Source organism: Setaria viridis, chromosome 7 (genome assembly GCF_005286985.2).
Source record: "Setaria viridis chromosome 7, Setaria_viridis_v4.0, whole genome shotgun sequence".
NCBI classification, from domain to species: domain Eukaryota; kingdom Viridiplantae; phylum Streptophyta; class Magnoliopsida; order Poales; family Poaceae; genus Setaria; species Setaria viridis.
Window position 1 is genome coordinate 21343060 of NC_048269.2, and position 15805 is coordinate 21358864.

General features: G+C 43.5%; 2 protein-coding genes across 3 annotated transcripts; both read left to right on the plus strand.

The window, feature by feature from the left end:
- Nucleotides 1-1486: 1486 nt before the first annotated feature.
- LOC117863642 (uncharacterized) lies at nucleotides 1487-7055 on the plus strand. Of its 2 annotated transcripts, none has more exons than XM_034747446.2 (7): nucleotides 1487-1727; nucleotides 2694-2833; nucleotides 3485-3528; nucleotides 3630-4237; nucleotides 4828-4908; nucleotides 5339-5401; nucleotides 6750-7055. In XM_034747446.2, the coding sequence occupies exons 1-7, from the start codon at nucleotides 1662-1664 to the stop codon at nucleotides 6807-6809; spliced, it is 1062 nt and encodes a 353-aa protein (XP_034603337.1). In that variant the 5' UTR covers nucleotides 1487-1661; the 3' UTR covers nucleotides 6810-7055. The 2 variants fall into 2 exon arrangements, with proteins under 2 accessions (XP_034603337.1, XP_072151236.1); XM_072295135.1 differs by lacking the exon at nucleotides 1487-1727 and adding an exon at nucleotides 1795-2418.
- A 137-nt stretch (nucleotides 7056-7192) lies between these two features.
- Nucleotides 7193-13145, plus strand: LOC117863643 (uncharacterized). The gene is made up of 3 exons (XM_034747448.2): nucleotides 7193-10941; nucleotides 11230-11450; nucleotides 12397-13145. Exons 1-3 carry the CDS (start codon nucleotides 10902-10904, stop codon nucleotides 12973-12975), a joined length of 840 nt encoding a protein of 279 aa, XP_034603339.1. The 5' UTR covers nucleotides 7193-10901; the 3' UTR covers nucleotides 12976-13145.
- The last annotated feature ends 2660 nt before the right edge of the window (nucleotides 13146-15805 follow it).

Here is a 15805-nt window from a genome sequence, read left to right on the forward strand (position 1 = left end):
GCTGGCCGCCTCGGATCCGGCCGGTCGCCACCGTCCTACTGCTCTTCCCCGTCTCCCTCGCCGACGGGGAGGACGGGCCCGGCGGCGCCGAGAGAGAGGGGGTTGCGGAGGCGGAGGAGGCGGGGGCTGGTCGGAGGCGGCGGGTCGGGCCGGAGGAGGCGGGGTCGCCGGAGGCCGCCGAGGCGGAGGCAGCGGGACCCAGCGGAGAGGAGGCCAGTGGAGGGAAGGCGGCGGTGGCGGGGCCGGCAAGGCGGAGGCGGTGGAGGCGGTGGCGGTGGCGGGGTTGGCGAGGAGAGGCGAGGCTGGGCGGAGCGTGTGGGGAGGAGAGAGGGGAGGGGGCAGGGGGTGGAAATTGGTCTGGGGGACCACTTTTAGCCCCCTTTAGTCCATTTTAGCACCCCTTCAAGGGGCTAATGGATTATGGGGGTTTAAAGTTTAGCCCTCCATTTTAGCCCATTTTAACCTAGGTGTTTGGGAGGAGAGGGCTAAAATCTGGATAAAATGGGGGGCTAAAGTTTAGCCCCCCTCCCAAACACCCCTATAGTGAACAATGATGTCAACCTACAACTGTGACAAAAGACATCTCTAGATCAATTTATTTTGCTTCATTGTTTTCCTAAGTAACTTTGAGATTTCTTTTTGTTATAACCTTGGAATGAAGCAACTGAAAATGAGTCACAACACTTGAACTGTGGATAAAAACTACTTCGTGTTACTTTTGCCAAATATGGGAGCATTCTAAAGGTGATTCTTGAACATATACTTCTCCTCTCTAAACTCATTTAGATTTGTACATTGCGAATTATCACATTGTCTTGTTATAATTGGTATAAAGTACTATGCCTGTTTTAAATAAATGATGCTAAAGACTTTTAAATGTACGATATTTACGGTAAGCTAATTATTTTAAATATAAAGAACTAGCTAGTTCTAAACATTATTTACTTAAAACATATACTCCTTAAAAATAATACAAATTCTCAAATGACTTTCTTTTCTATGTTTTGACTTTTGACGTGAAAGGACTCATGGTCTACGGTTTGACTTTACCTTGAATAGTTGAATTTTATACCAACAACGTCCAGAGTAAAAGGACTCTCGATCTCAAGCATCTCATTCTCACGAAAGAAAAACCGTTAGTAGATTCAAAGATCATGACGTGCAGCGGATCCAGTCACGTGGCTAATCCGCCATCGTCTGCGATCCTTGCTCGCCGTGAGCACGTCGCTTCTACCTGGGCTCCTGCAAGGATGGCTTGGCTGGAGGCCCTGTAATCTTTCATGTTTTCTTTTCCTTTTTCCGGGCTCTTGCTAACAACTCCGCGTTTCTTTTTAGGTTCTGTACCTTAAACTTTAGTTTACTTTGTTTCTTCAAAAAAAAAACTGCAAAGGAAAACAAAACAAATCGGATATACATATATAATTTTCCGTAATAATAATATTGAAAATGCGGTCGAAAAGCGCAAAAGAAGGCCCGCACGGACCTCCGTCTGTGTGCGCAGCGCCACCAAAGCGAGCCCCTCCCCCATCCCGTCCCAAGCGCCGGTAAACTTCCGTCTCCGCGCACGCCCCGATCTCCATTCCCCGAAACCCTAGCCGCCCTCGGCCGCTTCCCTGTCGCGGTCGCGCCCCTCGCCTCTCTGCGCGTGGGCGGCGGCGGAGATGGCCTCGTCGTCGTCGGCGTCCTCGAGGCACCAGGTCACCATCACCCTCGGCCGCAGCGGTCAGGTGAGCCGTCCCTGTCATCATCCCCCGCCAGAGATTTGCCGTCGTTCAGGGTATTGATTAGAAACGGAGCAGAAGAAGAAACGGGGCAGATGATCTGGTGGAGGTCTGTGTAGAGCTATTGGCTAAACTTAGGTCGAATCTAGTGTGCGCGATGTTGCGTATCAGTTTAAGGGACGATATGCGATTTGGGGTGTCAAATTGTCGATGTATTTTGCTGGATTCGATTGTTGTCTGCCGAGGGTACAAAAAAACGTACCGTGTCACCTCAACTCGAGGGATGCTAGCAGGTGTGATTTTGTGAAGATGGCTTGATTTGTGGGCGATTGACAACTTCATAGCTTTAAGTTTGACTATTAGGTGTGTGAGTTGGCACAAGCTATGCCTGTATGGTTGTTCTAATGTTGTGGAGTCTAGCAGAGGAATCTCTGGATCTACTGCTGTTTTATTGTTTGCATGTCTCTTCAATATGCTTGGAGAGAACTAAGAGGGGACTGGTAATGGTTGTGAATCGCGGTGGGTGCATTGCTGGAATGAAATGTCAATGGGTGGGATTTGTTTTGCAGATCATGTTCATTCTTGTGTTGCTATGTGCATGAGGTAAGTATCACTTGAATGACTGCATAATATTTTGACTTGGCGAAAAACTACAGAAGCTCATGTAATGGATCTTCTCTTGCAAGCGTTGTTTAGGGTATGCCCTTTCCAGTGGCGTTTATTATCCATATCCGTTGGTTATGTTGAAGATTACCAATCTGCTGTGTCTTGTGTGCACATTCTGCATTCAGATCTTTTATGCTATTAGTGACAAGGTCTAAATTGCGCGCGCACGCATACCATATGATTCCTTATTAGTATCATTTGATCATTTTCAGTAAAGCCACTCTCCTTGATGAATTTTGGTATTAGCTTCCCTAATCTTGATGAATTTTTGTATTAGCTTCTTCACCTTTACTTTCTTCACCACAGGTTGTCAAAAGGAGGGCTATATCTGATACTATTAATGATGATGAAGTGCCATTCTCAGGGAAAAAGCGATCTTTGAGGGAGAGATTAGGAACTAATGTGGCTGATTCTGATTTTTATGAAAGCCGGCATAGAAACAAAAGGTATCTTTCTTGGATCTGCTATTTCCATTGTTTTTAAATGCTGCAAATTTCTTAGCTACATTGTAATACCCAAAGGATTCTTTGCGCATCACATAAGGACATAATTCTTTGCCCCAATTGTGTGTCATGGCATTAGCTTCACGATGCTAAATTCTTAATCACTCGCACTTGCCTAAATGCTTCTTATGTATTAAGTGTAAACTTCAGTGCATCATGTAGCCTGTGTATTTGGATTACCGCTATTACTATCATTTTTTTACAATTTATTGGTGATCATCATCATCATCTTAAGAAGATGTTATTAATTTACTGAAGACTTGGGTACTGTTTTCTCTTCGAGTGTGGCATTGACTTTATTATCATCTCAATTCCCTAATTTAACTCTTGTTCATATTTTAGCAAATCAGCATATCTATATATATGGACATGCACTTGTCATCCACTAAGCTACCCTCCGTTGCATATTGCATCCACTTTTCTTTGCCTTATTTTATCTTAAATTTGTAAATCATTTGCTTTTGAAAGGCCATAGTACACGTGGTCCCATTTGTGTTCGTTTTTTGTCACATTCCCTCACTGCTAGCTTTAGGTCACTTCTTCTGTAACTTGTAATTGATTGCTTAGCACTGTGGTTGCACTTACACTTTGCAGGCAACAGACAGAAAGTAATAGCTCCCTTGGAGATGATGGTTCAGGTGATAATAAACCTTAACTTCTAGTATTCGTTCACTAAGATTTGAATTGAAGATGTCCGACACTACTTACATTATTGCATTGGCCTGCAAAATATTTGAAGATCGCCATGTCGGCAAGGATGACCTGAGACTGAAACTTATGAGGAAAGGCTTGTTACAGAGGAGCAATGGTGGCGCAGAACAGAATGGAGTGGATCTCCGTGAAAAGCTTTCCCGAAACCATAAGAATTTGCCGAGATACGATGCAAGTGGCCGTGCTCCAGAATCAAGGGCTAGGTATGATATGAGAGACAACCCGCTAGAGTTAAGGTCTAGATATTCTTCGAGGGAGGGTGTCCTAGCATCAAGACCCTCTCCTGTTGCAAGTCGAATTCCTTCTGCAAGAAGTGTGGATGATTTGTTGAAGTTGGATTCTTCAAGAAAACCTTACTCCTCATGGACAGCCGATGGTTTGAGGCACAGATCACCTGAAAGGCTTACAAGTGTTCGGGGTGATGCGTCTCCACCAAGAGCTTTTGATCAGATTAGGCCCATGCCATCCCATAGATCTGCTGGTTCTTTAAGACCTCAAAGTCTTATTACAAGAGATGCTCCCGACACATCAAGAACCCAAACTTATGCTGGCAAATCCACCATTTCTGTCGATACAGTACCGAAAGCTAATGGAATCACTCCGTCTAGTGCAGCTCTGCCTACAGCCCCTGTTATGGTTTGTATCTGCACTTCCTCTCATAGACCTGAATTTACCAAGGCTTCTGAGGAAAGAAAGGAATTTTTGGATCCAACTTCATTGTTTTATTTGCGCTCAATATTTTCAAAATGTTTCCTAAATCACATCTGCCATCTGGTCTACAATGCTGCTGGCGTTATGAAATTAACATTAAACCAGAATGTAAAGTTATGACATAGTATCTATCTCTGACAGTAAGGTCCTTGTTGCAAGCTTAGTCCTGGTGGTATATTTGCTCATTTTTGAGGTTATTTGTTGCTTGTATCAGGAATCTTCTTACAATTTAGAACACCAACAACCTTCTGAAGTTAACATCATTGAAACATGATCATTCGTTGCTGCTTCTGATACTGCTTATTGAAACTTGCTATGATTATCAAAGAAAAAACAAATTTGAAACAGATGCAACCTGTTAACTTTTGTTCAGTTTGCCCGTGGTTATCTAGGAATCCAAGTTCCTTACCCAAATTGTACTAACAAATTTTATGGAGTGACATGAATTTTATTAGTCTATGCAATCCTTCACTAATGTTTGTGCTTGTTATACATTGCTTTATGCTATTTTGCAGACAGAAGTCCCACAAACGGTTACTGGATTGCTGAATTCTCTGGGACTTGAGAAGTATCTTGTTCTCTTTCAGGCTGAGGAGGTAAGCTTCAATTACTAAATTATTTGCTTCAATCTATTTAATTATTTTCTCTGTGTAGATATGATGCGTTTTATTTCAATTCTCTTCTTGTACCTTTGCATGGGTTATGAACAAGCTCTTGCTGTTTTCTGAAAGCTTGTTAATTCGTAGAACTTTGCAGTTTTGTTCTGAGGTCCTCTGTCATTATTCTTGCGTCGTTATCTATTTCTATTTCATTGATACAGCTTCATGTTTTTTACCTGTTTTCTGATGGGATAGTTCAAGAGTTGTCACCTTTTTTAAAAAAAAAAATACACCAGATCCAGACATTCTATGTGATTATTGTGATGATAGACTTGGATTTATGAGATTATTGGGCTGCATAGACTTTATGTGATTATTGTGACAACATTACATCCTTTTTTGGGGCATGCTATTTTATTTTTTGCAGGTGGATATGGCTGCATTGAGGCAAATGGGAGAGAGCGATCTCAAAGACATGGGGGTACCTATGGTAGGTGGGAAGTGTGCTGCCTTTTACTATTTGCCGTGCTCTGCCTTTTACTATTTGCCGTGCTCTGCCTTTTACTATGTACCATGCTAGCATGGAAAAATATTAGCATCTCTGCGGAAAAGCAAATATGATCTTAAGGATGATGACATTTTCCCCCCAAAAGGACACTTGTGCATTTGCTAAATTTATCAAGGATCCATAGATATTAAACTTATTAGGATGTGGACTTGCCAAAATGCGTGCAAAGATGTGAGCGCATGCTGTTTTAGGGCTTCTAAGACAAGAAAATAAATCAAATGGAGAACTGTGGTGATTGGAATGAAAACGCCTGCTTTGCTACATTTCATTTCTGAGATGCACTTGGTAGGTGCTCAATGCAAACAGTAAGGCCACCTGGTTCTTTTCTGTCAAAAAGTAGAATCATACTGTTTCTGTTAGCAAAGTAAATTGATTTCCTTTTTTTTAGAAATGGAGCTGCAGAGCTTATCTAGAATATACTATACTATATTACATGCTTTTGCCATAACGTTGGATATAATGGCTAGAAAAAGTAGGCAGAAGACAATTACTTCGTTTCTTCTCAAACAAGAGGGCTTTGTGTTGTGCTATTTAACATCTCTGCTAGCAAGTTTCTATTTACTCATCGTCCAGTAGAAATGAGCTGATGTCTCAACTCTCAATATAGGGGAAATAAAGGTGCAACCTGGGTTTATAGACTCACCATTCCAACCAGTGCTCTTAAGGTGGTACCTTTGGTGCCTTGGGTGCGCCTAGGTGACAAGGATTGACTAGGCTTCCCGTGGCACCTTATCACCCTGACGGGGATTTAAGAACACTGATTCCAACTACTGTTGGGAAGAGTGGCTATGTTAAGAATATTTTTGCTGAAAATTGAACCTGCATAGTATCTTCCAGAATTTAAAAGGCCTTACTGTTTGCATTGAACACCTACCAAGTGCATCTCAGAAATGAAATGTAGCAAAGCAGGCGTTTTCATTCCAATCACCACAGTTCTCCATTTGATTTGTTTTCTTGTCTTACAAGCCTTAAAACATTGTTCAACTAGGACCAACATTCTTCAGCTGCAAACCTTGTTTAAAACAAATTACTGTTTCTTACAAAGAAAACAATGCTATGCTATGTGTTTCTAATTTTCTATGCTAGTCTACATTGTTTTCTTGTGTATTTTGGTTGCAACTCTGGATCCTCCAGTTGATTGGTTATAACTTAGCCCTAAACACATAATCTTCAACAATTTCTTGAAAAGGTTTATTGCGATGTATTTTTTTTTTCTGAACCAGTTGTTTGTCTAGTTGAATATGATTTTGATGAATGTTTTTTTACAAAGGGCCCGAGGAAGAAGATTCTCCTTGCATTAGGTCCTCAGTCGAAACAACGGCAAAGATGAGCAGCATGGTCTGGGTATTGGAAACTTGAAAACATTTGTTGGCAACCACAAATTGTTGATGTAACTTAAGAATGCCTTATTGCAGATCTTGTATATCTGTAGTGTTTTGTCTTAGTTCTCCCTTTTGTTGCTGATAGATTAAGTTCGTGCCTTTGTTGACACGTGTAAAGTCTTATCTGTCAGCTGTTAAGAATAGCAGGCTTGAAACAGGTGGAGAATTACCAATCTGGAATTTGGTGGGGGATATATGAGAACGGCCATGGTCGCAGTGCATCTTTCATATATGATAGCATTGGTGATCGATTGATCGATCATCAGTCACTGCATGTTCACCGTTTACATGCTGAAAGGGAATCAAACCTAACGTTATACTATGTTCATTGCTCATTATAGTTTGAAAATTGAAACTGAATATCTAGTTATGTCAACTTGAATCCTGTGTTTTGGTTTTTTTAGTTCATAGATGTTAGTGTGCATTTAGGAGCCAACTGCCAAGTTCAACATTTATTCAAACTCATAATACAACATTTCAAATAAACTAGTATTTTATATGAAAATGTTGGAACCGTACACACAAAATATTGAACATGTATAATTAAATGTTGATTTTTTAGATCATATACACGAAGTATAGTTAGTATCTATTTCGTTTGCTGTTTTGACTTTCGTAGGTTATAGATACTATTATGCACACTAACGGACGGATTATTTGCACTGCACACGCAACCACACCTACACGGCCACACACATCAACGCCACCCCTATGGCCCTATGTGCAAGCTAACCTACAAGCTATAGACAAACCATGCATCCTTGTGGATAATGACAAAGTCACATCAAGTATTGTGGTCATGTATATCAAGGGTCTGTTTGTGACTGATTCGCTTCAGAAATAATAGTTCACTCCAACTCCACCTTCCTTCAACTCCACTCCACCAAATCTATGAAAATATAAAACCGTTGCGCCTGTTTGTCAACTCCACTCCACCAAATCTATGAAAATATAAAACCGTTGCGCCTGTTTGGCAAATGAGAGGACTCCAACTCTAAGAACATGATGTTTTTATGTGCATTGTCTATTATACTCCTGTGTTGTGGGACTCACGTGTCGGTGTACATTGGCTTGGCGATTGGTGTCCGGTGTTGTGGGTTACTGGGTATAACCCATTCGCCACCTTGCCCTTTGCCTGTCTCGCGAGTTCCGGACTCCACGGCGAATGGCGGCGGCACCTCGCCCTTCGCCAGTCATGCGCCACCTTTCCGCAGCAGCCCTGCGCTGCCCGTAGGTACCAATTTTGCTCCGGTAGGCGCCAACACCCCTAGTCGTTTGCCTCAGGAATCGAATTCCATCTATTTGTGAAAGCATAGGAAGGCGCAGGCACAACAGCATCCCTCTCCAGCGGGTAGCGGCGGGTTGGCAAGTGGTGGCCGGGAAAGCGAGCGAGCAGAGCAGGAGCAGAGGCAACGAGGGCGGGGGAGGCGTACCTCGATTTGATTCCAGTGGATTGCGTGGAGGAGCGACCCCGCGGGCTCCGATGGAGCGCCCCGGCGAGCTCCGGCAGCAGTGCCCCGTGGGCGGCGGAGTAGCCTCGACGGCCGCGAAGGAGCGGCCCAGCGAGCGCCAGAGATCGCGGGTCCTCGACGGCCGGTGGAGGCGCAGCCCCGACGGCGGAGGAGCGACCCCGCGGGCTCCGATGGAGCGCCCCGGCGAGCTCCGGCAGCGGTGCCCCACGGGCGGCGGAGCAGCCCCGAATGCCAGCGGAGGAGGCGACGGCAGCGTGACCCGTCCAGCGACAGCGACCCGACCGCGGATGGCAGGGCGGCGCGAGCACGGTGAACAGGGGAGAATGGAAGGAGGCGACGGGAGGAGGGCACATAACTGTTTGCGAACCGGTATACTGTGTAACCTGTGGTATCGTCGGTAATTACTCACAACTCTAAGAGAAGGTTTGAAAAGAAGGTTTGAAAGCGGAGTTTTCGAAGCACCCCTTAAGGTGCTTCAGAAGAAGTTGGTGCTAGTGGAGTTGGAGGTGTTTGGCAAGATGAATCTGAAGCGGAGCTGCAAAACTTGGAGTGGAGCAGTCCCACACATATCGTAAGTGTTGATTGTTTTTGTAAAAATTAAGACAATCAAAATATATTTATATTGGATCTAAGTAGAACGATGGTTTGAATGGAATTCAAAACTATTTATGATTTGAAAGAAAATTATAGTCGAAGTTTCGAATTCAACAGGAATCTCTCCGTCCACACAGCATAGGAGCAATGCGCGACACCCGCCGTTGAATAATTTATTTATTTTCCTTTAGGATACAGATAGGAATCCTGAGTTTGGAAGGCCAAGCTACTCGGCCTAATAGGTAGACAGAACTTAAGGGGTTTTTTACACCCTGCTAAAGTTTAGCACCTGTCACATTAGATATTTGGATACTAATTAGGAGTATTAAACATATGCTAATTACAAAACTAATTGCACAGATGGAGTCTAATTCGCGAGACGAATCTATTAAACTTAATTAGTCCATGATTTGATAATGTGGTGCTCCAGCAACCATTTGCTAATGATGGATTAATTAGACTTAATAGATTCGTCTCGTGAATTAGCACAGGGTTATGCAATTAGTTTTATAATTAGCTCATGTTTAGTCTTCCTAATTAGCATCCGAACATCCAATGTGATACTGCTAAAGTTTAGCATCTAGTATCCAAACACCCCCTTAGAAGGTCCATCCAGATTTTATTCCCTGAGTGCGGAGCCAGAGCTCGCGGCGCCAGAAGTTGGACTGGGCTGAGAAGCCTGGTTAAGGGCCCGTTTGGTCCCAGGATTAAAGTTTAGTCATGTCGAATGTTTAGATACTAATTAGAAGTATTAAACATAGACTAATTACAAAATTAATAGGTTAATTCGCGAGATGAATCTATTAAGCCTAATTAGTCCATGATTTGACAATATGATGCTACAGTAAACATGTGCTAATCATGAATTAATTAGGTTTAATAGATTCGTCTTGCGAATTAGCCTCTATCTATGTAATTAGTTTTATAATTAACTCATATTTAGTCCTCCTAATTAGCCTCAAGATATTCGATGTGACATGGACTAAACTTTAGCTCAAGGATCCAAACACCCCCAGGACGTATTCAGTCGGGTCGCCCTATTTACTTGGTCGTGGCGTTCTGCCCCTTGCCCCGCAGCAGCTAAAGAAGCAGATTAGGGTTTCGTGGCGCAGCGGCAACAAATCCGTGCGCTCAATTTCTTGTGCAGGTCGGAGGCGGAGCTTGAGGCGGAGGCGGAGATGGAGATTGAGGCGGAGGGGAATAGAGGCAACAAAGGGGAAGACGAAGCAGCGAATAGGCTTCCGATGCGGAGGTTGCATGAAAGTGTTGAGTTGAGGAACGTGGATTCCAGTGTGGAGGTTGCGGAGTGGCAGAAGGGGATGAAGGAAACTAATTTCGATCCGGATGACAAGGAGAGGGAGGTGGTGAGGAAAGGAGAGGAAGTGGTAGAACCCGACCAGGAAGAGACAAAGCGGGGGTATGAGAAATATTTGAGTGGAAGAGGAGGAACGAGGAGCAGGAGCGTGTTCGGGTCAGGAGGGTGAGAGAGTGGGTCAGCCAGGCCTCTGCGCCGCCCCCGAGGTTTCAGTACAAGGAGAAGAAGAACAAGGAGAAGAGGAGGGCGAGAAACTCTGGAGGTGAAGAGGAAGTTAGAGTAGTACAGGGACGTCTAAATCGGTTGAAGAAGGTTTTAGTAGATATAAAAGAAATTGGTGGGGTTCACCACCAAGGTGGATTTGGCGATGCGGAATTCAAAGGAAGGCCATGCCACGGAGGTGGATTTGGCGATGAAGAATTCAAAGGAAGGCCATGCCACTGAGGTGGATTTGGCGATAGGGAACTCAAAGGAAGGCCTGAAAGGTTACAGATCACGGGAAAAAAAAAGAGGCGAAAAAGGGGAGAAAGATACAGAAAGAGTTGGCAAAGTATGAGGAGTGGAGGAGGAAGAAGGATGAGGAAGAGCGTCATCGGGATCCAGAGGAACTAACAGTGCGTTATGCCTATGAAGCAAGGTTGTTTGAAAAAAGTTGGAACATGATCTATCCGACCGGCTATGGTCGCTTCGAGGACAACAGTGAGTGACTTGTTAACTACTCGCGTTCTCAATTTGCATGTTAATTACTTGCTCAATTAGTTCAGGTTTCTTTGGTCCAGTTTTACATGTATCTTGGACGATTTCATACTTGCTACTAGTTGTTACCATGATGTCTTTCATGTATATAAGAGTGATTCATGCGGTAGGATCAGAATCGGACCAATGATGCAATCCATGCACATGTTGACTGAGTACTTACTACGGCTTGTGCTTGTCTATTGGATTTAATACCCTTACTCATTTGAAATATCCTACAACTCTATGCAGCATATATCCCTTGCAAGCGATATACATTTAATCCTGCGCCACATGGTGGATTTAAGCGCGATACTCTACAGGTATTTTCTGTCAAGGTCGAAGAATTAACAGGAGGTTTACAGTGGCCGCTCAATGTGTTCGGTATGGTTGCCCTACGCGACTCATTAGATCACAACCGCAATGTTATCTTCAAACGTGAAAGGGATAACTGTCAAACCCTCGCTGATGAGGTCTGTAGTATTCCTACTTGCCACAATTCTTTTTTTTTTCCTGTGCTGCCTTTTTCCTACACACTTTCTCATGCATTTTGTGTCTTAAGTTATTGTTACCATGGAAGCATGCATGGGGTTTCTTCATTCAATAATCTTAGTTTCACCATCTAATTCTATTATTGACCGTCTTTAATTAGATTTAAAATAGTGCACAGTGCTGCAATATTGTCCTGCGTAGAAATTACCATGACTCCCATGTGTAGAATTGCCATGCCTATTACCACATACTAACCATGTAGAGAACTCTAACAAACAATGGAGAAAGGCGCAAATGAGGTGGGCATATCATAAAATTCAGTCATGTGGTTGATCATAAAGATAGGTGGACATCTTATAGCATAGCACAAGTCAGGCTCAACTAATCACTAATTCAAATCGGCACACACTCATGAGACTAGTAATTACGGATTTAAGACATTGATTGAACTTGGTACTTCACACTTATGAGGTTCATTCTGTAGGGAATACATTACTGGCGTCAGGTATAAGCCTTTGGAAGATCCATGTGATTTGCAATTTGTTCCTGACTGTCACACCCTATGAATAATAGGCTTTTTTGCATGTGCCCCACAATGAATTGGCAGCATGGTACCTAGTAGTTTCGTGTTAATTTCCTTTGCATTTTAGCTAGAAAGATGTTTCAATGTTGTTTGCAAGGTTGGAAAACAAATATTCTAAATAAACTTCTTTAATATGTTTTGATGTTACGTGCACTGGTAAGTTCCTATGCTTTTGTTTTTTGCTGATGAGTTATGCTAGCATTTGTCTCCAATGATTTGTGTTATGCACCTTGCATCATTTATGCTATGAATTTTGTTTTCACCATACCATTTCAGTGTTCTGTTGCAATGTGTGCCTCTATTTCACTTCAGTTTACTTACTCTTTTAATGATGTTGCATGCAGAATCCATATTTAGTACTAACTGGTCCTGTGCGTGGTGTTGTGTTTGGTGATCCTGTGGTCTTGGAGGTTTTGTTGTATGTGAGGGGCACTACTGAGTCTGATGACAAAGAATTAAGCCTGCTAGCTTCTGGTCTTACCAATTTATATACTAGCGCACATAATTCGCTTCTGCTCGAGGAGTCATACACTAGCAGGCTTAGAACACTGGACTTTGAGCTCGGCCATATTGTTTTTTCTGTGGAAGCTACAATCAGTGTGAAAGTGATTTCTGGCCCACCAGATGGTTTTTATGGCGAGTGTGTTGCCTTTACTGATGTTTTAAAACGTGAAATCGTACTGCACAATTCTGGAGTTGAGGAGCTGCATCTTGCTGGTGATGAGATCAACCTTTCACGGAGTGTTGTTTCTGTTGAAAGCTTTGGAAAGCTGATGGTTTCTGTTAGGGCTTCGGACGGTTCTGTTACCTTAACGGGGACAAAGGAGTTCAAACCTCTGGAAAAGGGTACAACCACTAGAGTGCTTCGTATTCCCGAGTTGGGCCAATTGGAAATCACTGTGGCCTGGTCCCTTTTCTCTTAGTCGAAGACTTAGATAGCTATCTATGTGTAGCTAGTGCTCCAAGGTACGATGTTGAAGGTGCGATGCTTAGTAGGTGGCGTTGAACCTGTTACTGTCGCTTTTTATTTTGTCGTAGCAATTTGTACTGCTACCTATGAGACTAAAACAGGTTTGGCTGTGGTTGGAAGCTAGATATGATGTCGTGTATCACATCTATTCTGTTATGAGCAATGCGATGATTGATTTAGTACCCTTACCCATGATTGCTGTTTGCTCTATTAGGCTATGAATACTTGGTAGTCAATGGAGCTGAAATCGCGTGTGTGCCTGCGTGGAACTGTCCTTTATATCGCATCCTCGCTTTATGGTGGCTTTACTGCTGCCCTAGTTTCTAAAATAAAATACTGGAACCCTAGAATTGAACAAGAGAAATAAAGCTAAGCGACGGAAAAAATCAAACTGCTGTTAGAACAGCGTTTCCTATTCGTGCCATTTCTGTGGAAATCAGAATCTAATATTGGGTAGTGGAAAGGGTGTAGTTAGGAGCTTGTTACCATCAAGAGAGCATGCTGCCATCGACTCATCCCGTAGAATTTTGAGAGGAAACAATAGCAACGCAAGATATGAAAAACCGCTTGAGCATTCTCAAGCAGAAAGTTTGCAAGTGGATTTGCCATTGGGGTTGAGGCAGTCAACTTCTGAAAGGGTGAAAATGGGAAAGGTTAAAATGTAATCTCCCTCCAATAGATTGCAAAAAAGAGGAAGGATCGGTCTTGTCAACGGTAAAGCGTGGCCATTTAGCAACCTCTACTTCTAAAGAGAACACAAGCAATACAAAATACAAATGATGAACATAGAACTAAGATTTAATACTTCAGAGGCAGGGTGGTTTGAATCTGAACTGTTGGGAATGTATACTAGGGGTCATCAAGATCCCGTCCTCTGGGATTAGTCACATCGACATATTCACATATGGGTGCGGGTGCTCACAGGTTTGGCACCCAATGGGTGTGGATGTGAGTGTAGAATTTCACCCATGGGTCCAAACCCGACCTGACCTATATTGGGTTGGGGTGGGTGTAGAATTTCATCCATGGCTGCCCAAAATCTCTTAAGACCTTAACCCTAACCTTTGTTGAAGTATTAAATTACACTAATATAATAAACTTTTTGATGGTAAATTGTTGATGTATCATGTATTATGAGATGGAGCTTAGATTGCTACCCTTACTAAACTATAATGTCGTGGAACTGTTTATGTACTATCATATTAAACTTTACTATCATTACTGGACTATTCTTTTGTGAAATGAAACATGAAACTTTGATATGGTGCTCAAATTGCATTTTGTGCATCAAATTCGATATCATATGTTGATATATTTTGAACACTTTACTTATTTAAACAAACCCAGTGGCCACCCAAAACCTGACAGGTGCCCAGCGGGTGTGGGTGTGGGGTAAAAAATCCACCCATTAGCTATTATGGGTGTGGATGTAGCTAGGTGTGGTGGGTTTCATCACAGGTAGGTTTTGCTCCACCCGCACTCACCTGACCCATTGCCATCCCTACACGGGACCCACAATACATGTATAAAAAAATAAAATATAAATGTACCTCTCCTCCCTTCCACCGTTTCATTGGAATCTTCCGTTCTCTCTCCTTGGTAGGTGCCTCTTTCTCCTTTCAGATCGGATCCAACGCGGGTGCTGGGCGTAGCGGTGCGGCCACCGGAGCCTGGGCGTGGCAGGGCAGTGCATTGTGGCGTGGGGCGGAAGCGAAGCAGCGTGGCACGGGGCCGTGGGCACCGGTGCCAAAGCGGCAACGCATTGGACACGCAGCACGGCATCGCATGGCCCCCAAATCCTGCGTGGCGTTAGGCTAGGGCTCGCCCATCGCCCTCACGTGTGTGTGAACGTGGAAACAAGCCTACAGGTTCTCCAAGCTCTAACACTCTTCGAATGGTTGGGTAAAGGGGTATAAATAGCTCCAAGTCTAACAACTAGTCGTCGCAACTTTTGCGTATGATTGACTGATTCGGTGGTGCATCGGGGTAGCACCGAATGAGTTGGTGCATGTCTCCTCAGCTAGTCATTGGGCCACTAATGCCAACTGATGCCCGGGCCCCACATGTATCACTGACCGGTTCGGTGGCATGTGAAGGGCATCACCAAATGAGTCGGTGATCCCTAAGCCACTATCTTCTACTGCCTTCCATGACCGACTCAATCGCTGCTTCAGTTCATTGTGCCCACCATATGAATCGGTGAGGCCATAAACGTTCTCCAAAACTTCCAAAGCTGATTTTGAGACGGTCGCGAGCCGAGCCAATCACACTGACTGATTATGTGGTGATCTAATGTTGACACTAAATGAGTCGGTAGTCACAGTGCATGCTATCCTAGCCCTGCTGTTGTCCATGGAAACCGACTGATTTAGAGAAATTCCCACTCATCACCGTATGAATAGGTGAACTGTGTTGGTGCACAATTCCAGTAGGATTCGCTTCAAATTTTCACGTCTCTAGATTTTTGCTATCATTTGGATGCCATAGAATTTCTTTAAGTCTTTCATTTTCTTCTCATTTTGATGGCTTTGAAGTTCATCCATGGGACTTTTTTTTAATCACATGGTACAGAACAGACCTAGACACCACATACATGCACATATACTCACGCCTACGAACACACGCACGCAACCCTACCCCTATGAGCACTTTCGAAAGACTGAGCCGGCAAATTCTCGAGATTGACAAAGTCACCACTAGCGCCTCGTTGTCGACGGGCACCTCGCCTACTACTGAAAGAATAGCACCGATTAAATACTGGAATAAATCTAGGAAAATGCGAG

Bases quoted from the DNA above. Each gene is read 5' to 3' on its own strand.
- LOC117863642 (XM_034747446.2), top strand. From the start codon at position 1,662: ATGGCCTCGTCGTCGTCGGCGTCCTCGAGGCACCAGGTCACCATCACC. The intron at 1,728-2,693 runs GTGAGCCGTCCC...TCTTCACCACAG, and splicing joins CCCTCGGCCGCAGCGGTCAG to GTTGTCAAAAGGAGGGCTAT. The intron at 5,402-6,749 runs GTAGGTGGGAAG...TTTTTTACAAAG, and splicing joins AAGACATGGGGGTACCTATG to GGCCCGAGGAAGAAGATTCT.
- LOC117863643 (XM_034747448.2), top strand. From the start codon at position 10,902: ATGATCTATCCGACCGGCTATGGTCGCTTCGAGGACAACA. The intron at 10,942-11,229 runs GTGAGTGACTTG...AACTCTATGCAG, and splicing joins TGGTCGCTTCGAGGACAACA to CATATATCCCTTGCAAGCGA. The intron at 11,451-12,396 runs GTCTGTAGTATT...TGTTGCATGCAG, and splicing joins GTCAAACCCTCGCTGATGAG to AATCCATATTTAGTACTAAC.